At 40.8% G+C, this 23,966-nt stretch overlaps 1 protein-coding gene and 1 long non-coding RNA gene across 5 annotated transcripts in view; one reads left to right on the forward strand and one right to left on the reverse strand.

Moving 5' to 3' along the window:
• Window positions 1–210: 210 nt before the first annotated feature.
• LOC106046783 (uncharacterized) lies at window positions 211–23,278 on the reverse strand. Of its 3 annotated transcripts, XR_007163801.2 has the most exons (7): window positions 22,886–23,031; window positions 22,508–22,831; window positions 19,939–20,135; window positions 12,804–12,897; window positions 10,765–10,922; window positions 9,238–9,324; window positions 211–6,409 (listed from the first exon to the last, which is right to left on the reverse strand). It is a non-coding gene; the product is annotated as an uncharacterized lncRNA (long non-coding RNA). The 3 variants fall into 3 exon arrangements; XR_001213440.3 differs by lacking the exons at window positions 22,508–22,831; window positions 22,886–23,031 and adding an exon at window positions 23,045–23,278; XR_007163802.2 differs by lacking the exon at window positions 12,804–12,897.
• The window catches only part of LGR5 (leucine rich repeat containing G protein-coupled receptor 5), a 92,364-nt gene continuing 90,474 nt past the window's right edge, over window positions 22,077–23,966 (forward strand). Inside the window, exon 1 of one of the 2 annotated variants that reach the window (XM_048065417.2) lies at window positions 22,077–22,509. In XM_048065417.2, coding sequence (XP_047921374.2) covers window positions 22,292–22,509 — 218 coding nt within the window. In that variant the 5' untranslated portion in view covers window positions 22,077–22,291. The remainder of the gene's footprint in view (window positions 22,510–23,966) is intronic. The other variant, XM_048065416.2, reaches the window with a different exon arrangement.

A 23,966-nucleotide genomic window follows, 5' to 3' on the forward strand; every position in this document is an offset into this window, starting at 1 on the left:
TTCATCAACATGCATCCCCACAATACTTTTTCATTCTTTCCTGAGAAAATTTGGAGGTTGGGGCAGGGTGGCAAGGATCCACATCTTGCCTACTTGCTTATCCTCAAGTATTGAATCCACTAGCTAAACTTTCTACATAGTGAGCATCAGCAGCCATCAGGAAAAGAGGCATCTCAGTGAATTCAAAACATTTGGTATCTGAACTTTTAGTATTACAGTCATAACCTGCAGAAGATGAAATGCCCACAGCTTATCACTCACTAAAGTCTTTCACATGAGTGAACACCTGAAAAAATTATAGGGTTAGATTCTTATGTTTGTAAACCAAATAAAATCCACGGTAACAAAAGGGATTTTAAGGAAATTTTCCACCCTTCATTGGGAAACAGAGATCAAGATGATTAGATCTAAGTATGATTAGGTCTAAATTAATGTTGGAATTCAATCAACAGAAGCAAATACCTTCATTTTAACTTAATCTAAGATCATCACCATGACTGCAAAATTTCTACAGCCTACAAAATATTTTATCTTTATAAAAGGTCTAGTCCATATGTGTGAAAAGAGTTTTCCACTCGCCTACTGTTGAGCTGTTAATTGTAAAATAACATTTCCCAATATGTAGAACATTCCTTGTGATATATGAAAAGGTGGATATGGACTAAGTTTAGTGGGTAACTCTCTTACAGAGGCTGAGCTTCCATTATTAAAAATTGAAAGTATTACACTTGTGAAAGGTGCTTGCAAAAAATTGAGCAATTTGTTCAGAAGGGTACGTATGCTGCAATCATAGCTCTGAGACCTGCACCAAAGCCATGGGTTAAGAGGGCTGCTAATGTCAGTGCTGCTCACTTTTTCACTACTGATGCATGTAGAAAAAGTACATTAGTAGGAATCCTTACCCCAGTGCTTCTGGGAGAAAGCAGTAAAAGCAGCATGTAATAAGGATAAAGTAGAATATATATGCTCAGGTGTTTAACCTTAAAAGCTAATGGAAAGGCAATGGGCTTGATTGATTTCATTTTGAAAGTGAGCTCAGCTTTTAAAAGACTGGGAAGTACAGTTACAGGAAGATGTAATGATTTTACAATAACAGCAGATAAAAAATAGCAACAAACTACTGCACACAAAATGTCTGACTTGCTAGTAAACAGCCATGCAGCCCATGTCTATCACTCTAAATTTTCAATTCCTTGTCTCCTGGGTTTAAAAGAAGATTCTTTTAAGTGACCTTGGTTGTAGGACTCACAGGAGAACTAACAGAAATGTCACCACTTTCAGAAATAAACCTTTTGCTCTGAGTTTTCAATACAAATACAGAGTTCTCCCACACTCAGTCACATTTAGGTACACAATTGTCCATTCAGGCAAGCTCTAATCTAAACAAGATATTTTTCCTACAACCTGAACAAAGAAAAAGGAAAAAAGAGAAGCTTATTTTGTTATAGATATTTCTACCTTTAAATACTCAGGAAGAACTTCAATACTTCGGTAATGGACCAGTTCCTCGATGGACTGTACAAGTAATTCTGCAAAGCATCATATCGAGGGCAACAGCATCAGGGTTTGATGTCAACACAAAACAGTACTCTGGCACACACAGCTCCTGTGATAGACTTGGAGGCAGACAAACCAGGCAGACAAGACCAATCATTTCAAGGAAATAGCAAGCCAAAGCTATTAAATAATAAACATGTTGCTGAAGCCAGTCATTCTGTTTCCACTGGTTAAAATGTTCTTCCATACTGACAGGGCTGGGAAAACAAGTCACACCGAAGAATGCCATTTAGCATCAGTGATGAAAAATCACGAAAATTAAGACTTGAGCTGTAAGAGCAAATGGAAGAATACAATGGAGGATCAGGGTTGCCATGTGTTGTTTGTTGTGGAAAATACCTAGAAGGTGACTCTGTCTATAAAATGGGCAATATAAATACATACTTTTACCAGAAAGACATCATAAAATAAAACAGCTCTAGATCAACAGGAACTGCTGAGAAGTCTGGAATTTGGATTCTGCAAATTCAACCCTTAGATGATTTCCACTCTGCAACCATTTCTGTTCAGAACAACCCCTTTTCTACAAGTCCATACTATTAAAAAGAATAATCACTTCAGAAGACCATCACCTGACTGCTGGGTGTTAGCTCCCCTCAAGGATCCTCTTGTGCAAACACATTAGTTTCTTTGCAGCCTAGAGAAATGCAGCTTAACATAGACCTAGCAGCAGATGGTAAAGGCAATGTCCGGTTACATGAAGCAGGTACTATTTCTGCTCATTTATTTTCCACTCCTAGTCTCACCTTGAGTGTATGCCTCGTTTTAGAAAAGCAGAATCAGGTTCTACTCAACATTCATATTTTTGTACTATTACCAGAAAACAAAAGTTCAATGCTTCCGTGACACAGCTGTGTAGAACAGAGGAGAAGAAAACCTCAGCATGTTGGGGGAGGCATGGGGAGAAGGGGAGGCAACAGACTCTCATTGCGTTGTTCCGGACATGCAGGAAGAAAGACAAGATGCAAGGGATGTGGTTTATTTTGGCTGCAGCTTTATTAACTCAACTCCTCTGGGAACTACCATCAATAACTTGTACAGTACAGGTCGTCATTCTTTCTGTAATCATTCCCACCTGCCGGAGAGCTACAGTTGGCCTCCTTTCTCCCATCACTCCTCCCCTCCCCACACACACACCTCCACAGCTGGTCACCAGCCCACTACTGACCACCATATCCCCCCAAAAAGGGTAAAGGGGCTGGAAGAGAGAGTTGTCTCCTCACTGCTACAGATTTCAGCAATTCCTATTCCCTCTCAGTTTCTTATAATTATACCCTTATCCATGTCCTTCACCAGTTCCAGCTTATCAGCCATTGAGATCTTCAAGGAACAAACACCTGCACTGCACATCTGCCTGATGGAGGAGAAAGCAACCAGCTCAGCTGAGCTTCTCCATTCCTCTGCCTCATTTCCCAGGCAGTTAACAGTTCCCATTTGCAGCCATGCATAAAGGTGTTACCAAACCGTGTATACCAACTCAGCAAAGTGCCTCAAATAGAAATAAATGTCACTTATCCAGAATGCTGATTATCATGACATTTAAGATTGCCATAACAATGTTTATGAAGATCAATATTTGCAACTACCATTTTAAATAGCAAGGGAGGTGTTTTTCTACATCGGTCAGAGAAAGTGAGAAGCAGAGAACAATCTAATTCCCACAGTCGTCATATATACATCAGATGGTCTGTTGACCTCACATTCTCGACTTTGTTCTTTAGCTCTACGAATGGGCATGGTACCAGCACGGAGAGAGAACTGAGGGCTTGGAAGGAGAGGGACAACGTGCAGCCAAGACTATGAAAGTTGGATGCACCTACTATCTGCACACACAGACAACTCCTTGGGTTACTCAGACATGAAGGTTATATGAAACGTGTGTGGCAGGAAGATGGACCTTGTGTGTGCAAACCTTGTGGAGAGGGACGAATGATGGAAAATGGGAAAGAGAAGAAAATTTAGCTGAATTATACTCCCATCAGAAGTCTATCCTTTAAGAAAATAACACAATACATAGTTAAAATCATACAACAGGAAGTTTTTTTCTGATAGAATGCCAGCCATTTATCAGGTAAAAGGCAAAAAAGTGTCTAAGGAAAATTCCATCTGGTAATCAAAATGGTATGACCACTGCATCTTAAAAAGCAATCACTATTTTTATGCTTCTGGTCTGCTAAGAATTTTTTATTTGTTTTGGCAATGCATCTACTTTCTCTATGAATTATCAGTGAATGCAGGAAAGGCTTTTTAGGATCTTCAGTGCAACACATGTTTGATTGGAAATGCATATATTTCTTAAGCCATTAGAATGCAGTTGAAAGGAGCAGCTATGCTATCACTACTCTGTTACTTTAGATATTTATCTCCCTTCTACAAACAATAGCCAATGCAGACCCACTAACCCTCCCCCCTCCCAAACCCTCTCTCATTTCTCCTATTGTTGCAGTAACTGAATTAAAGTAATTAAAAAATATACTGGTTGTAAATGCAGTGTAAGACCAGAAATTAGACTGTTCTCATTGACTTCAGAGAAAATGGGTCATAGGTATGCATGATGGATAGGAATATATAATTAGGAGGACTTTGCATTTCTGCTTTGGTTTTCATTTTTTCCACACTCAATTAAAAGGTAAAGTCAACTGTATAATGGGAAAATGTGCCTATCAAAATGGAACACATTTTCATTTGGCTTTTTTATTTTCCAAATGAATTCCCTTGAGAATGAAGTATATAATTGAAACAGAAGTTATGTTCTTATTGCTTATAAAAATATATCATAGGCAAGATGGTGAATGTTTAACTACTTAGAGAAATTTACTCCTTTGCATTTTTCACAAGAAGTTCCGCTATGTGAACTGATGGATCTTTGCTGGAACCCAGGACATTTGTCTCCGTTCCTGAATGCAAAAGAATGGAAATATGGTATTCTATCATTTTGCTGTACTTGATCCAGATCCGTTCAATTTTTTTTTCTAATGTTTTGGAAACATACAGACATGAAAACCGATGTCTGCCTGGCCCAGCAGGAGATAGTAAAATACTTCACAAACACCAGATGGGATTTTAACAATGTTTGTAAAAATATAAAATGCTTGAAGCATTCTCTGCAAATCTAAAACTGAACATGTTTCATCTCATTACAAGCCTTTTTTTCACCTAGTGAATTCCTTTAAATTTTCTGTTTGAAGACTGACAGTGTTTACAGACCTGTGACATTTAAAAAGAAACCCCAAATTCAACCTCTTTGGAAACTAATATCGATACATACGATAAAATACTTGTGTGATATCACCAGTGTAAATCCTATGTAATAATAACAACATGAATGCACAGTCTCAGTGCTGGGAAAAACATAATGATATTTTTGTTTCATTCTTCTGTTGGATAACTAAGGCATAATATAACATATTATGTTTATATTTTCAACAATCAGATAATACTTTAAAAGTGAAAAAGCAGACTACCTATCCATCATCACTTTGAAAGAAATAATGAGTCCCTACTCCTCCAGGATCAGGAATGAAGCTGAATGGAAAATTTTAAGAAATCTACTTTTACCACAAGATACACAATGATTTAAACTGAAATTGTTTGGAGGGGGAGAAGAGACAGCTTCATTGAATTTCTCCTTATTAAAAAATATATATATATATATTTCAAAAGTATTCGGAAAAGTTATTTAGATGATTTTCTAATTAATTTTCTGTTTGATCAGTTTTACTTTCAAAGCTTTAATCTTAAAATGTAAGGCAGTATAGCTGAAATAATACGCATTTATTAATGAAATGATGTATTTAGAAATGATCAAAAAGAGCAACTCATGTCAAAACAATCGTTAAGCTTTCAACCATTCTGAAATTTCAACATATTGCCCAAACAAGGGATGAACAGAATCATCAACATCTTGAAAGTTTGATGGGAAAGGAAGAGAAAACATTCTAAACTGCATGAAACAATGAAGTTAATTTACATGCAATACGACAGAATTCTGTAGAAGGAAACCTTGTCTATATAAAAGCAGCCTTGAAACTTACTCATTCTCTTAAATCCAAACAGCATTTGAATTAACTGGATATTTTAAAGTATATGGTGCATAAGTATTATTTCCCTTACCAAACATTTCTGATTACAGGGTAGCTGCACTTTCCAGAGCAATGGATGCACAACTCTTATACAATTTAATATTTTTTATGCCTTCATGAGACAAAGCAGTTATTCCAAGGCTAGATTTGTAGCTAGCATTAATAGGTAGAGGGGTGTGTTTTCCTGATCCAGGAGCCCTGGTATCCCTCATTTGGTAAGTGGCAAAGTTGAACTTTCTGCTTTCCCTTTGACAGCAGATTCTTGTGTTTCCAGCAGCAGTGACATCTGGGTTTAATGCAAGGACTCTCTTCTCAGCATGCACTGCAGTAGGAGCTGCCATGCTCCCAGGGGAAGGGAAAGGCTGTGCCTGCAGAGAGCCTGGAGTTTCTCCTTCTCATTTTCTGGCTGGATGCTGTTAGGCAAAAGGTAAAGTAATGTTGACATTGCTTTAGCAATCAGGTGGTCAGGATCTGGTCACTGAGTGCAAATAGGAGGTTGGCTTTGGATGGGAGAGGCATTTCAAGGAGAAGCTCCTCACTCCCACAACCCAGCAGAAGTCCAGTGAGAAGGGGGGGTCCTCTCAACCAACCTTCGGGCACTTCTGCAGGGGGCTGGTGGCAACTTCAAGGGCAGCCAGGGCCATGCCAAACGAATTTTAGGCAGTACCTGAAGTGGGTAATGCTGGAAAAGAGCTTTTCTGACATCTTCTTTGTCAATTAGGTACCTCATTTCAATGCAGCTTCAGCAGTCATCAACTTTTTTAGGTGTTCTGGAGGGGAAGAAGGGAGCTGTGTTGGTAATACAAAATAGCTTAGTTTAGAAAAATTCAATTCCAGAAATGCCTATTTCCATCTGAAGGTACTTAGTAGAGTGTGGCATTATAGGTATTTATGCAACAGGTTTACCAGATTCTCTCAGTTGTGATTTATATTTATTATTTAATTTTAAAGAGGCGTCAAAAGAATTGCGGCCCCCTTAGAATATGCCCTTTCTAGTTGTGACTCTTGGATGACTTTATAAACAAAAGAGCAGGGTGTCGATTGAAGTAAAGCCACAAATGAGTTATGCATGGTCATCTTTAAATCAGGAAAATATTGTCTTTGAGTTTCCCTATCCCTTTGCACTGTAGGCCCAAACTTCATAAGGTGAAGCCTGATATCCATATATTTTATGAGCCTAACTTTTGCACCAGCAACTGCCACAATTGCATCCTCAAACATAGCTTTATTTTGAGAAAACATATGGATATGTGGGTGACTGAGAGCCAGTGAAGACTAATTGAATTCATTGTGAACCTTTCCACCAACTTCATTGGTATTTATGTTAGCAGTAGAACCACATTTTTATTAAGAAATGAAAGATTTCTGTAGACAGTTGCATAAAATAAACAGCAAAACCATAGAGTCAGATATCTCATAGAATCATAGAATAGAACCACAGATTGATTTAGGTTGGAAAAGACCTCCAAGATCATCTGGTCCAACCATCACCCTACTACCATTGTCACCCACATGACCTCTGGCGTGCTTTGTGAAAATCGCACACTGAAGGTCATCCAAGGAAGAATGATTTCAGCAAAGCCAATGCTGATAGAATCTTTTTTATTATGCTTTTTGTAAAGTTGCTTGTTCTATTAATTCAGTAGCAGATATCAGCTATAGCTACTGACATACTATGCATTATTAATTGGTGATTTTTGTTCTCTTCTGTGGTGTATTATTGCATTTCCTGAGGGTCTGGTGTGAAGTGCAGTTAGTGTTTTTTGGTTAAGTATTTTTAAAACACTAATACTGTCAAGATAAAGAAAAGCCAGAATAAATTCTACTCATGAAAATTTTATTTTGGTTAAGTAATGTATATGCATCGCCTACACATTTGGCTGCATCCATTTGCAGACAAAATCTGCTTTCATAGAAATTTATGTGCAAGAAATTAGGGACAAACTTTAAAAGCTGGAACACTTTAGCAGAGACATTTTACAAGGGTCCTACAATTCGTGTTCATCAGTTCCACATGTGGCACCCCCTGGAAACCTACATTCATTCTGAGTATACAGTCACAGAAGAATTGGGTCCTATATACTCCTTAGTGAGAAAGATATAAGCAGTCAGTGTCCTCAGGGAATTCACAGAATAAAACCTATCTCACTATGCAGTTGTGTACTAAAATACATCTTTGTAAAATCATGGTCCTTTCAGTATTTTTATTTTTCCATGGTTTAAAAGTTAAAATACGCTTGGGCTTCCCTTTTGTAAATGTCAGCCCTCCAAACTAGGCCTGAAATGCACAACTTGAGATAGGTTTTCTCAAGTTTATACTCATCAGCATCACTGGTAAAAGAAGCTCTGCAGCTGGAGCTCCACTAACAACGCTATTGTGCAAGACTGTCAATAAGCCAAATTACTCTCACTATATTTTCTGGCTCTCCAGAATGAGGAAAGTAGCTAAAACATACTGGCAGGAGCTCTGCCACCTTTCAAAGAGCTGTAAACATCATGTGTCCAGCTCCTGTCTGCCTGCTGCCCACACACAACTGTTGAAGGACAGGCTGCAGGCTGCTCACTAGGGCCTGCCTAGTGGTGCATCGCTTTGGATTTGGGCTTGCACTGGCTTCCCTTTGTTTGATTGTATGCATCAGGGTTCTTTAGCTTGAGAGCCTTCATAAGCCCTGAAGGAGCCCGAACCTCTATAGGCCATGAGTCCTGTGGTCCTGTGGTCCTCTGGATTACATGGGCGCCATCATCATCAGACTACCCTCATCCCTACAGAGTCAGCACCGTGAGCTGGCAAAGCTCAGCACACAATGGGAGCAGACAAGAGAAGCAAAAATGTACCATTTTTAGTGTGTGCCTTCACTTTATTGACAGTGATTACCCTCAGAGTTGCCTACAAGGTGAGGTATAGCCTCTGGGTTTCAGGGGGAAATGGGAAGCCGTATCCCAATTTACCTACTTTGGAAATGGCTATCTGTATGTTACTTGTGATGCTGCAAGAATAAAAGAAACAGTCAGATGGAGAGAATATTTTTCCAATTTCTTTTTGGCCATGGAACGAAACTGTCAATTATTTGTGCTGGTGTGTGTATGTGTCCAGATGCTGCTTTTCAAGTAACACATCCTGCCCAAGCTCCATGTAATGGCTCCATCCACAGCGAGTGCGTTCAACTGAGCTGGGTTCTCATTCCTGTCTTCTCTTTCTCATCCAAGAGAGAGTCTATAAGGCTGAATGAGTCCTGAATTATATTCTTTTTAATGGACCCAAATGCTAACTGCCCTTTCTGTGTTTCAGAATTCACATCTGGAAGCAATAATAAAGCCACTTTGCCTATAAGTAACTTTATCCATACTACTTACAATTTAAAGAGCATTTTCTTTGTATTCCTATTTAAAAAATTTGGCAAAGAAATCTCTCAGACCCTGGCTGATTCTCCTTGTCTTGGCTAAAAGGTGCAGTGCACCCTTTCAACCTCCAAATGTGATCTTTCTGTCTCTTCTGAAAATAAAAAAGTTTCCCTTTGAAGTTGCTGAGGCAAGCCGGTGGTAGTGGTTCACGCACTTGCTTCCAGAAAACCTATTATTCATAAATTGGAACACCTACCTGATGACTGCAAAGGCCCAAGCTACAGACTCGGATACAGCACATTTCAGCAAACATTCTCCTATGTCATTATTACAGCAGACAAACCTAATGTGTGGAAGAAAATATTAAAAAAAGAATTTATGCTCGTATAAAAGCAGATACACTGAATATAGAATGAGGTTAAAAAAAATCATAGAATATACACTGTATTTTAATGAACAGTGCATGCTTCTCCCAGGATTTTTAGGCAGCATATGGAAGAATTTATTTTTTTTTGCATTTTCTGATGGGATCAAATACACTAAAACTCAGATAGCACTGAGAGTAGGGTAATCGTATTCATATTTTTACATGACTTCTTGAAAATCCAGGCATTTATATAAACTGCATAATCTGTTTTCCAGTATATTAAAAATGTGTTAGAAAATAAAAAGCATGTAAAAATCTAACACCTAAAGCCACGTCCCTTCTTTGGTTTCAGAAAGCAATTTCTATTTAGCAGTGGCTTTGATTCTTCATCTTCTTGAAGGCATGACTTGAGCTAGCTCAGCTTTGCATTTGGCCTGAAAGACGTGTCAGATCTGTCCAAGAAAGCTCTGGTATATCAATATACGTATACACAGGCATGTAAACAGCCCCACTCCGTACCGTGATATATCCCTTGTGAGTCAAAATTTCCACTAACTACAATTAAAATCAGCAAAACAAGAGTATGAACTGAAAGACTGGCCCTTACAACTATGGATTTAAGGTAATTGTGGAGGGGAATCCATCCCTGAAACTACACTGGGCTCAATGTGAGCTGACCCATCTACCATTTCATAACCTCATCTAGCTCAATTAATAGATCTTTTTTTTTGTCACAGAAAAAACAAGTCTTGAAACCTCATCCTTCAAATCCAAATATGTGTCTCAAAGTGAGGTATAAAGGAGAGAGAAATTCCTAATGCAAAGGTGTTTGCAAAGTAGGTTGTTTTCTCTGTTCATTTGCCTGCATAAAATTTAGATTGGTAAATGGTGTCTACTGACACCATTAATGGGCTAAATGCAAGTAGATTGTGCACAGCTATCTAATAACTGCTATTTATACAGAGAATATCTGAAGCAATCACATAAATACAGTGAGCTCTAAAAATACCCTAGAACTTTACAACTTGTGAAGAATCACAAGGCTTCTCCATGTTATTTCTGTACCTTCTGTTTTGTTTTTTTCTCTATTTCCTGAAAAACCGTCTAGTGAATGAAGAGTATTTTGACCACAGAGGACTAACTAAGGATACAGTGTCGTCGTGAGAACTATCATCATAAAGCTACTAGGATGTTTTGTACCCCTTCCTCCTCCTATTACTTACATTGTAGCTGGGTTCATCACTGCTAACATGGGAATGAATTGGACACCCTATGTCTTAAAGATTTCAGAATATTCCTTCAGGATTGCCTTTTGTAACCTTGAAACATATCTCATAATAATTCTGACATCGTGTTTGTGAAGGCAGCTTTCCTGAAAATTAGTAGAAAAAGCACAGTCCTTCTTTTGAGAGTTACCTTTAACTGAAATCACAACACGAGTCCAAACAAACTTTTCATCTGACACATTGATGGCACGGTGATAGGGATCCTGTTGTGGCAAGTTGATCTCACCACTTTTTCGTATATAATCCAAACTCATCAGATAAGAACCAAAATCCGTTTCCATCCATGGCCTGAAGAACCAAGAAAATCACATTGGACACCAAGTGAGGGAAGGGAGAGAAGTATTCACGAAAGTTACGTTTAGCCTTCAAAGAACAGACTTGTTAGGCTACCGTTGTTGTTGATAGGAGATAAACTGTACTGGAGGAGAAAATCAAGAACACCCAGATTATGGCTTTTGTTCTGAACCATCTTCTAAAGAAGCCTCTCTCTCTCATGAATATTGTATGTTTCCTTGCTTCCCTCAGGCACTGTAAACTTTCATGTAACCTACGTACTGCTGTTCAGTACTTTGGAAAGGATGGAGAGTTTACATTCATCCACCCTCTCTCCCATGCAGCGAATGGTTGTGGCAAGCATCTCTGTGGTAAGTGTTGGTCACAATACAGGGTGTTAAAAACATTCCCTTACTGTCACACAGTCTGTGCAGCCTTTCCTCATTGTACAGGAATGCCAGAGACTATTTGCTGAAGCCTCAGTCTAAAACACAGGGTCTAGGATTCCTTCTTAAACAAACTGTAGGTGGTTTTCCACAGCTTTATTAATAGCTGCTAGTTGGTGCGGAGGACATGCAGGCACTTTGCTTAATGACAGAGCAGCTCACTAATCTGCAGCCTGGTCTCTCTGCACCTGTATTATACCTCTCCTCTTGCAAAGACCTGCTGGTAAGCAAAGGGTTACTGTGCAGAAAGTGCATCCAAGCCCCTCTCTTTATGCAGGTAGAATACTACTTCCTACACTGAAGGGCTTTTCAAGATGAACATTGGGTTAAAGGCTATATTATACAAACTCTTTGTTGTAACTCTAACCTTCCTCTCACATCTCGGATAGAAATACAGAACAATGTATGTTGGGAGTGGGGAGGGTTTACAGAAGAAATCTGGTTCAACATCCAGCTCAGGGCAGGACCAGCTTCAGGTCAGGTTGCTCAGAGCCTTATCCAGTTGAGGATTTGAAAAGAAATCAAAGGCTCTTGAAATAAGTTATGCCCCCAAGTCTAGAAATAGCTAAAAATAAGTTAAGGATGGGATATTAGTTTTCTGGTGAGTTTTACACAAGTTAGAATCAGTTGGACTGCATCCTCGCTTCTTTACGTACACCAATCTCTTTTAGTGTGTGAAATCACAGAAAGTAAAAACCTCTTTTGAGGTCTGTCGGTTGCTGTTTTGCCATAAAACTATTACTATTTCAGAGTGTCTGGGCATTTCAAAGGCAAGTTTTATGCAGCGGCTGCATTTAAAGGGCTAGATTACATTTTTACCTCCTGCTTTAATTGTTTAAAATAAGCTGCAGCTCATTTCTTCCCAATCGTTTTGTGCAGGGCGCCTGCTGAGCATCCTGAGAAGGGCTCGGAGCACCACCGCAGCCAGCAGAGGGAGCCCACGCTTTTAGCTTGGTCTGGGCTTACTGAAACCAGTAGGAAGGATGGAGAGCAGTGTCAGAGGCAGTATTAAGCACACCAGCTTCAGTACAAAAATGCAAGTGTTGGTAAGAGATGGTAGCCAAGTTGCTTTTTAATTCAAGCAGAAATCTCTCTCTTGTGTGTGCGTGCTTTTGGCAAAACAATAAATAAAATCCCCACCTTCCAGTAATAAGCAGTACGAAATTATTCGCTGCGAATACACAAATGTATGGGAATCCATTCAACTTCTTCACAGATCAACTTATAGATACGGTTGGAATCTTTTAATTATCCCTTGGCCTCATATGCCTTTTCGTCTGTCACTACTTTTTCAAAAGTCAAAATAATGTCTTCCTCAACTGCTTTATCTTTTTCACTTCACTAACTTCTTTCGACTTCAGCATCGCAAACAAATATATACTTACTTTGTCCATATAAACAGTCTCAAAGAAGTTTTGTAACATAAAAGAAATTCATTTATAATGCTTACCTGTGACTTTTCTAGAGAGTAGTTTGTCGTTTTAATGTTTTTCTGTAATGTTTTTTCATAACAGCTTTGTCATAACTGATGTTAATCACTCTTTCTGTGAAAGCATTAATAAAAGATACCATGTTTTTCATGCATTATAGGTAATTTTTTACAGAAATTTCCCCGAAAAGTTGCAATTCACCTGAAGATAATTCTAGACTTGCTAGTTCTTACTGTGTCAAGGTGCTGAGATAGAAATGGAAAGAATAGCCTTGCATACTAAAGGCAAAGGAACTACCACAAAAGCCTCTATTATTTGGATGAACGACAGTAATTAATAAACTGCATTTGAGAAACATCTATGTACCTGATAATACATTTTCTTGCATCTGTCAACTCACAGAAATAATGAGTTGAAATAAATTATTCTTATCAGATTACTCCAAACTTCTACACCTCAAAATAATTTAATGCTAAAATTAACTTAATGCTGAATTTGATGGTTTCTTTCAGATGTGTATTCCCAAGAAACATAAAGCAAGATTTTTTGCTGCTTGGAAAAAATGTTGTGGAAAAAACTTTGCAGTTATACTGCTGGGCACCTGTAAAACTGGAAAAAAAATCAAAACACTAAAGCTCTGAAGTAAAATATACCATAATCTTTTTTAATCAACAAAGTAAATCTGAATCTAGGATTTCAAAATAGCTTCCTTAGTCTAATTTTTCAATTTGTTTTTAAGTTGTTCTCAGTTAGTAATTAAGTTGTCCAAGGTTAGGACAGCAAGAAATAACTAGTGCCTCAAAAATTTGCAGGTACGTTTTGAAAATGTAAATAAACAGAAACACCCCCTTCTGAAGATTTCTGGGTACAAATAAGCACGGCTAAAGAGTAGTATCTGATCTGACTTCAATTAATTAGTGAATAGCATGCTCCTGCCCTAACAAATGTTGCATACAATGCTAATGTATATATACATAACATAGCACAATGCATAATCTGACAACTCTGGCACTGTATGGAAGAGGTAGATTTTGCTCTCTGTTACAAGTAAATGGGTCAAGCTGCAAGTTGTTGAGAGGACAAAATCTGAAGCAAAAGAGGACAGCTGAATTCATTATGGCCACCTGTGAGCAACACAGCATCCCTCATGAAGCTCTCCTCTCTTCCCAAACCATTCATACCATATTAAGTTCCCATGTTCAAAGAAATACTCCCTAAAATCATCAGTCAACAGACATGATGCTCATGACATCTTTCCATAATAACATTTTCTAAAATTAAGCATCAATCATTATTGTTCTCAATATAAAGTGCATTAAGTGTATATTTGTTCTACAGATGAAGATGTGTTCCCTGAAAAGGAAAACCTATAATTGAAATGAAAAAGTATAAATGAAATGTTTTTGACTTGTTGCTTTTGAAACACATTCCAAGTGGTCAAACCTGAAGTAATTACTTTTCAGTACAATGCAGTCTGTTCTCTTTTGTCATTTTTTCTACTTAGTGTATTTTTGATTCCATCTGTTTTTACCATAGTTCACAGAAATATTTCAAAGAAAAATTAAACTTGACCAAATGCTGCTTTCTATACCACTGCTACTTCTAACAGACTCCAAGCTGCATTAGACCAAAATCATTAGTACTGATTTACTTTCAACCCTCTATTTCACCTGTCTCAGGGGCCCATATATTGAGCCAAATGCAGACCAAAAAAATGTTCTTAATCAGAATGCTAAGCCAGGGCTTTTTGTATTAGCCGTTGTTTGTCAAAGTTTCCTCTTTCCTGCACATAACTACTCAGGGCTCTGCTTTACTGTAACATTAACTCTAATCATAATCAATGCAAGGTTACTTTTGCTTAGCAATCTTGATTTACTTATCCACAGATACATAAAATAATTAATATAGGTGCTTTGAACCACCTTCTGGAGGAGTCTATTACTCTTAATCAGCTTCAGAGAGATGCCTGGGAGATTAAATTTGGGTGGTATGAACACTCTCTCCTCATCTCTTACTATCTCCATTAATTACTAAAGAAAAGTAGCCAAACCCTTAGAGGCCTTGGTTACTAACAGAAATAAACACACTGGCTTCCTTGAAACCATACTAATGCTGTATTGCTGAGCATCTTGCCCTTTCAGCTACTGCAACAAAATGAATTTTACTCTGGATTTCCAAGGTTTTAAGTGCGATCTGAACCAGGTCTATGGACTATAAATTTGAACTTCTTTCAGATGCTTTTAAATGAAAGTGCTGCAGCAACCATGTGTTCGGACGTTTCAGTGCTAATGACAGCACTTTGAGTATTATCCAGCACGGGCATCTTTGTTAGCCTTGTAAGAGCCTCTAAGGTTCCCTGCATGATCAATGGACATTGACAGAGTTCTCTCAGCTTAGAGCTGGGGCCAGCAAGTGCCTTCATGGAAACCCTTTGGTTTCACCAATGATGGAGGAAGCTCAATGATTTAACATCCTATTCCCCACTTTTGTAAAGACTTTACATATCACAGGTCTATGCTGACACTCCATTAAGGCAGGTTTTAAAAATAGAAAACTCTTTCAAGTAAGTCGATTGCCTCAAAGGGAAGCACAGCCCAAAATAGCCGTGCCTACCCTAAAGTCAGCTAACCAGCCTTGCCAAGGAACGGAAGAAGAGCAACCCAATGCATGTTACAAACGTGTTAATGTTATGTAAGGCCCTCATTCTGACATTCAGTCCAGAAACATATCTCCATCTTTCAAATGTTCTTTTTTTTTTCTCATATTTAATGCAAATACATAGCAATTAAAAGACTATTAACACTATCAGGGGTACTGTTTGTGGATGAAAGGGCACAGAAACTTGACAGTTGTGTATTTCATAATTTCAGCTGGCTGAGTTTAGTGCAGCTTCCAAGACTTCTTGCCTCTTTCCCTTGCAAGATCTTTGTGGGACACTTTCCCTCCCTCTCACTGTAAAGACCTCTCTGTATTCCCTCTGCTCCAAACTTCCTGTTAGTTCTGAATGTCCCAGTGCTCTTCTTTCAAAGACAAGGGCTCTTCCAACATAAGGCTTCTTCTATCTTCAACTCCTCAGCAGCTGCAAGCACACAATCCCATTTTCCTTTCCTGCCGGCTGCACCATCCCATTTCTGGGCCAGACCCCTTCCTCCACCTGCAGCAGGGGCACTGCACGACTGCCAGCCATGCAGAAGAAATAGCACTTCTTGCACGTCCATGTCAACACTCCACATTTCCTACAACAATGGCAGGCTCTAGTGGAGGTTTTGTGCATGTGTTAGGGTATTCGGCCTGCATCTTACTCCTTCCCTCCCTTGGGTCATTTTGCATTACTGCGGATGGGACTCATCAACTTGGAAGAGTCAAGAGGTGAGTAAATGCATCCTGTGGGTTTGTCCTAATGGTGATAAACTTATCAAAGTGAGGATGAAGCACGTGAGCCACAGAGATATGGATACTTCAACATCTGCTCCGATTAACTATGTACTAAAAAGCTTTGTTGTTTACTTTTGCACTGGACAATTTGCAAACAGTTTTCAAAAACTTCTTAAAAAATAAAGTCCTGCAAGGTATTTCCTGTCTGATTGTTCTAAAGAACAGGTCAAGAATAGGAAAAGCACTGCTATTACAATGATAAGACACGTCTGAAATATTTTGGACTGACACACTACCAAAAAATTCTTGATCTCCCTCTCTGCAAACAAATCTGCTTTTTCTGTGCTCAGAAGCCAAATACACAGAGACAAAAATAAAAATTCAGAACTCCCTCTTCTAGAGTGGGATTTACAGGAAAACAAGATATTAGACCACATCTAAAGTCTCCCGATAATTTGTCACAATTAGGTGTTTCTTAGATACATCTCTTCCTTTTGTATGGCGGCTGATCCCAAAATGTCTAAAACTATTAAAAATACCACAAAAAAAAAAAAAAGAAGAAGAAGAAGAAGAAAAAATCCATTATTGTGACCTCCTTCAAACAACTACAAAACAATATAATCGCTCATTATACCGTATCATGCAAATACACTTCAAAAACCACAGGAACCCCAGGGTGTTTGCCACACAGACACAGTGAGAGAAGGAAGGATGAAAAGAGTTGGACAGAATTTCTGTATGAGCTGCTAAATTAAGAAATGACTCTATGCATGCACATGGTATGTATCAACTCTTGTCTTTTACCCAGAAAAAAATGCAGATCACCACAGCACGTACAGGACACAGAAATACATCATACATCTCCACACACTCACATATTCAAAGGTTTTATGTTTTAAAAGTGTTAAGGAAAAAAACAGTGCAACCCCTTATGAACTGGAGTTAACTTCCTTGCAGATGTGGAGGTATTGACTTTCCATGGAAATGCTGAACTTTTGTTGCATTAAGTGAGCAATATTTTGCGGAGCTTCCTCAAAGTCCCACTGACAAGCACCACAGAATGCAGCACTTTCTGGACTCACTACTGTGCTATAATGCAAATTATTTTAACGTTTGGCTCTGACACCTGCTCTTACACTGAACAACTGGCTATTGATTACTTGGGCAGGATGAGAGAGTAGAGTTCAAAAATCGTGCAATTCGGGAAACAAAGTGATTCATCCATCACAACACGCCCTTCCAAAAGTCAGAAGCTTTTTTCAGTCTTTTCTGAGCAAGGTTTGAGTCCACTTGCCATTTGGGTTCAAACCTATTACTTTTTCTGTGCATGTAAAAACTGACAAAGGCATGTAAAAACATGACAGATCATCTCATTCAGAGACCTGCTGCAATGACTTACTATCAGAAAGCACAGTTAAGAACACCATATAAATACCTGGCTAGAGGAAGAATAAAGGCAATTTGACCTGTCTTGCTGCCATACTGCTACGCCTCAGGGTTCTTAAGAAACTGTATCATAGCCGTGCATGACTCTCTAGGGCTAGAGAAAGACAAGATTTGTATCGACAGTTAGATACAGTTTGAGAAAAAAAGACTGATGGGCCAAAAAGAGAGATGCTATCTGTTTTCAAATCTTAGTTGCACTAATAAAAGGTATTATAGCTCTTCTACTGCCTCACAATTCTTCATGGACCTTTGCACACAGCTTACACGTTCTCTTTCTTCTTTTGGCTTTATGTGAGATACAGACATAAAGATAAGGTAACCGAGCAGTTAACTTTACAGTTAAAAAGCATCATTTCAAGTATTATTTAAAGCACATAGTTCCTACGTTGGTGAAATATCCACTTAGTGCTTTTGCAGACTGGCTGTAATTCCCTAAATGATGTCACATCCACCTCAACTCACAGTAATAGATTTTCTTTATATAGCTTATTTCCACATCTTCGCTCTAACACATGGATTTTATTTCCTATACAGAGAATTACTGTAACGGTCAGCTTTCATTCCCTCCAAACAAAAATTCAGCAAATTTGCATCCTCTGTATTTACATTTTTGCCTCATTTCTTTTCCCAAATGCCTACCTACTGCAATGTGCCTGGCTAAGCTTGTTGCATTCTTTATTATCAAAATCTTTCAGAGAGAAAATAATGTTAACATCAGCACATCACAACTTGCATCAAAATTACACTGAGTCAACTCTCACTGTATGAATTGTAACAATAGTAATATGGTTCTTCTAGTTTTGTCCCTTCTTCCCATCAGCAATTTCATTACTGAAGAATATTTCAGGTGAATCCAAGTAAACCTCACCTGTCAAATGTTTGATCTTGCTTCTAGCTTAACTACAGAACTGTTGAGGAAAGAGTGCAGCTAGGTGGCAGTGTGCCAAACAAAAGAATCAACCAAAAATGACGATTTCTAAAGATCGATAACAGAATATGCCCTAGATAGCATGAAAACCTGAACAAAAACAAGTTAATGACACATAATCCATAATACCATCACAATCGACAGGTTATGGCTATGTGGTAAATTGTTCCATGGTACTTAAACTTCAGTATTTTTTATGGTTCTAGGAGTGACTCTTTCCTAACCATTGTCTATTTCAGGTACCATCATTTATTGCTATGTAAAACAGAAATGGTGCTGTCTGCCTTAGTCTGAAGAACATTGTATAGCTTAATAAAGTGATGTAAATACATGTGTTAGCCTAAGATCCTCACTGAAACAAGCTAAGTACATGATGCAAATGTGAACGTATACTGACAGGTAAATATGAAATTGGACACAGTACACAGCCTTCTCCCGTACAAATAAAAACCCTTCATAGTGACAGATGTTAAAAGGCATACATAATTCTTCAGGGCTGGCCAGAATAAAAGGACAAGTCAGGTGTCCTGCAAAGGGAAAAAGATCTTTCTGCATAGATCACTGGGCAGAGCAGCAATGCCCTACAATAGCACAGCCTAAGGGCTAATGGAGCTTCACACTTGCTTAATGAACCCCTTCAATGTAAGGACTTCCAACACGTCCAATGAAGAATTTGTTCCCCCAATGGGCAGAAAAAGAAATTCCACCCTGCACAATAGCTTTATTTTTTCCACAGCCTAACCACACGGCTGCACTGCCTTCTAGGTACTTACTCATCATCCATAGACAGGAAAGGAAGAAACATGATATATTCAGCTGTAAACTACCTTGTCCTTCCCTGCTGTACTTTTTTACTTTGGCGTTCTGTTGGACTTGCCTTAATATTAAAGCACTAGCTGCTACCTTTGCTAGTGCAGAATCTCTTAACATTTCTGCTTTAAGCTCCATTTTGTCTGGGACATCTGATGATTTCAGGATTAAGCATAAATTTCCGTTGTTAAACGCTTTAGCCAGACTCTTTTTTTTTTTTATTCTTTAATCAGTTCATCCAGTCTAAGCTTACAAAACAGAAATAGGAGTGAAAGTTTCTTTTTACAGTCCTGTAGCTTTCACATAAAATCTAAAGTCTGTCATGCTGCAATTAATGATTTGCCCAAAAGATACATGTTAAATATATATCCGCTGTGTATTCTTGACCTACAAATCGGTATGCTCTTTGTTATGCTAACAATCCATAACACACTGTTTTGTTTATGAGTAGATGGCACATATTTTGTATCGATAAACCTGAAGCTGGAGGGTCATCACATTATCACAATGAGAGGACAGTTTGCTTTAGTATCAGGAAGATAGGAAGAGATTCAAGACAGTGCTTTGCTGAAACCCCTCAGGGTTTTTTTTACTACCTTGGTAAAAGCCATAGACCACTGATGGTCACTACAGATGTCACTCCAAGTGACCCGGACATTATGCTGGGTGCCAGAACCTGTGGGAAATCCGATGGTCCCAAAGGCATTTTGGAACAGTAGCAGAACAGCAATTCCCTAAAACATTACCAAACTGACCGATGATTTTCCTTTTCTCTTTGTGGAGAACCAGAGACCTATAAGAAACATGAAAAGAAAATAACTGTAAAGCCTAATTTAAATGTATGGAGCTAAGAACTATCCATATCTATTCCTATCACGTCCTTCTGTTAATCTTCAAGATGCTCTTTTTCCAAAACAAATATTTAAATTAAATAGTGGCACCTTTAATATTTCAAAGAAAGTTACTAGCAAGACAAATGTATGCATGAAAAATAACCTCTCAAAGGAAGATATTTACAGTTAAACCCCACTATTAATTAATCCACCTGTCCATCCTCAGGTATGTTGTTCAAGGTGATTAAATCTTCTACAGAAAATGAACAAGCAGCCTACTCTTTGCTTTCTAGAACAAAATATGCGTGTAATGGCCTCAGGTTATATATATACTACTTCCCTGCAGTTATGAAAAAGATTTGCTTATTTGTTAACTAAAACTATTCATATGTCTTTTGGCAGAGCACGTTAATGACTCTAATGTCATGCAGTACAGATGCCTAAAAGAACTGTTTCACCCCAGAAGAAAGTAAAATATTCACAATTTATCAAGCCATTAGCATGCATCTATTCTGCACAGCATGAAATCTCTTAAAGACCATGCGATTCAGAAACAAAACTATTGCTGCTTTGCAGTGATATTAGACAGGGATGAGGAAGTCTGAGAACTGGGGGGGAATGGGTCTCCTGGACAGAGATCATAATACATAATGAAAATTGATTCCTGCAGAACTTTTCTCCTTGGCCATTTCTTCCTGTAAATTTGTGCTTTCCACCGCTGTTCTTATTAGTTTAGGATACGGTGATACTTGGGGAAAAGCTTCCCAGCAGCCCCGTAGGCCTAAATCTACAAACCATTCTGGCCTAACTAACAAGACAGAAGATTCCTTCTTTAGTAATTTAACTAAAGCACTTGAGATCCAGCTCAAGGTCCTTCTGCTGCTTGGATTACACCAAATGATGGTCCAACGGTGGGAAGAGCAATTATAAACTGGGTTGTATATAAAAGTATGTATTTTGCTGCCCTTTTCATTAGGCTCTCATTTCAGACTTAATTGTAGATTCAGAGACAGTATAGACAAAAACCTTCAACTAACGCTCTACGGTGCATACCAAGGAGCCTGACCAACCATTTAGTCACCGGTTTCAACAAGAATTGGGCTGGCACTTGGTTATTAATCTGGTAGCTAGTCTCAAATCTGGAGCTTGTGGCCCGATTTGGAGAGAAAAATGTTTTTAAAAAATGATGTGGAGGAAGAAAAAGGTTTAAAATTTGGCGGTCACCAGTGGCTTTGGTATCCCCAGTTAGAGGGGAGCTTGTTGAAGTCCTTTTTCTGCACAGAGGAGGTGGTGAAGTTACAGAGGAGGTCATGAAGGCAATGCCAGGGGAAGCTCTGGCAAGAAGGTGGGTGCAGGACAGCCCAAGAGCTTTTGGCAGCAGCCTCACAAGGTAGTTTCCCTTGGCAGCAGATCTGCTTGGGAGAAGGGCTGGAAGCAGATCTCCTTAGGGAAATGATCGCAAGCCTGCGATTTAAGTGAGCGGGAGTGGGAAGCTGGTGGATCCCAACCTCCCCACAGCTCATGGGTGGCCAAGTTGTCTTGTGAGAAGCTGCTGTAATGGGGGGCTACCCATTGGGCTTTCCACCCCAAACGAGCACCCGAGCCACCTCAGCCCCATCCCCAACATTTTAACCGGCGAGAGGGCAATGAGCGGACCGGTCGGTGGCCGTGGGGGGGGGGAGAACACAGCAAAGCGCCACATCGCGGCAGGCGGGGGCCAGCCGACGTTCCCCCCACCTTCCAGAAACGCCGACCGCCACGGCGAGATCCCCGCCCTGAGGCGAGCCCCGAGCCACGGCAACGGCGGCGGCCGCGGGCCCGGCGGGCGGGCGGGGAGGAGGGAGGCGGGGGGGGGGGTCTCCCCCCCCCCCGCCTCCCGCCTCCCCGCCCGCCCGCCGGGCCCGCGGCCGCCCCCGCTCGCACGGCGAGGCGGGCAGGGCCCGTCGCTGTTCGGCGGGCAAGGCTGGGGCGGCGTCAGCGGGAGCGCGGTGCCGGCTGCAGGGCTTTAAAGCAGCGCGTAAGCCGCGATGCTACCACAGACAGCGGCGCGGCGGCGGCGGCCGCAGCAGCAGCTCCCCCGAGCCGAGCGGGCGCCCCGCGGCTGCCGGCGCTCCCCATGGCGGCGTCCAGCGCCATCTTCCTCCTCCTCCTCCTCGTCGTCCTCCTCTTCCTCGCCTTGTGCCCGCAGCGGGGGGCGAGGGGCAGCGGGCAGCGGCCGCGGGGCTGCCCGGCGCCGTGCCGCTGCGAGCAGGAGGGCATGCTGCTCCGAGCCGACTGCTCCGACATGGGGCTCACGGCCGTGCCCGCAGACCTCAGCGCCTTCACCTCCTACCTGTAAGTGGCGGCGGGACGGGGGCGGGGGGCCCGGCCCCGGCGGTGACAGGAGGGCGAGCGCCCGGCTCGCAATAAGTTCGTAATCGCTTTTTAATTCTCCGGGGGCTCCTAAAGCGGCTGCGGTGCCTGGAGGGTCGCCGTGCGATGTGCCGTCCGGAGGGCGACGGGAGGCGGTTGCAAGAGGAGGAGGGCGATCAGGTCCGCGGGGACGTTATCTGCACCTCGGCTTTGAACTGCGGCTGCTGCCGATTTAATCGTTAACGCATCTCCCCTCCGGCTGCCGGGAGGCGGGCAGGTGGCCGGGCCCCGCCGCAACCGGAGCCTAAACCGGAGCCGCATAAACCGGAGCCTAAACCGGAGCCGCATAAACCGGAGCCTAAACCGGAGCCGCATAAACCGGAGCCTAAACCGGAGCCGCAGCCCGAGCTGGAGCCGGAGCCGCAGCCCGAGCTCAGCCGCCAAGCTCCCGCCGTGAGGGCATCGCCACCAGCCCGCCCGCCGCGCTCGGCAGCTCGGTTAACACCAAAACACGTACATATACTCTTATTTTTGAGAAGGGTCGGCCTTCAGGCTCTCTTGGTTTGTGTGTGCTGGAAGTGCTGATGTGAGATATTCGGGTGGTCTCCGTGCTGGTTTCGCACAGGTCCTTGCGGTTGCGTGTCCGGGGGTTCTGTAAGCGGAAGGCTTCTCCCCCCCGTCCCGCACGCTGCGGGTCGGAAAGCGTCCGTCCGTCTGTCCGTCGGGTTTGGCTTGCTGTTGACATCCTCGCTACTATGGTTACTGTAAGGATGGTTTCCCGGCACTGTGTGCCTGCGGTACTTCGGTGGTAATTCTCGCTCACTTCTCCGGTAATGCTGCTAATTCTTCAGGGGACATAAAACACGGCGCATCTGAGGGAGGGGATGAAAGTAAACTAGGAATGGCCTTCCTAAGAGAAGGGCAAACGTGACAGCATCGGCAAGGTAGAAATAAAATGCCACTGATAAAATGTAAGTAGTAAGTATATGTTAGGGGAGAGCTTAGTTCCCTGGAAATAGCAGTGGTTTAGAGAGCTGAAAGGCTTTTTTAAATAGTGTACACATAAATGCCATTCTGAAATTTATCTTAATAAGATCAATTTTAGCTTAGTTTATGCTGAGCGATTCAAAGTCAAAGCCATTAATAATGTTAAAACACCATGTTATTTAAATACCACTTATAGAAGAGCAGAGCTTTGGCTATACACAATAAAAATACAGTCTTTAAGATACATACAGAATTCACCACTGATTTCTAACGTATCAGGTGAGGGTTTGGGGTATGTACAAGACACAGCACTTTCTGGTGCTTTGGAAAGTTGTAACCAGACAGATAGGTACTGAACATATGAAGGCATACTTAACCTGTACACGTCCCGTGTCAAGTAGATGCCCAAATTTCATTATTGCTTGGAGGAATGCTAAAACTGGTAAAAACTT

This window comes from Anser cygnoides, chromosome 1 (genome assembly GCF_040182565.1).
Source record: "Anser cygnoides isolate HZ-2024a breed goose chromosome 1, Taihu_goose_T2T_genome, whole genome shotgun sequence".
Lineage (NCBI taxonomy): Eukaryota > Metazoa > Chordata > Aves > Anseriformes > Anatidae > Anser > Anser cygnoides.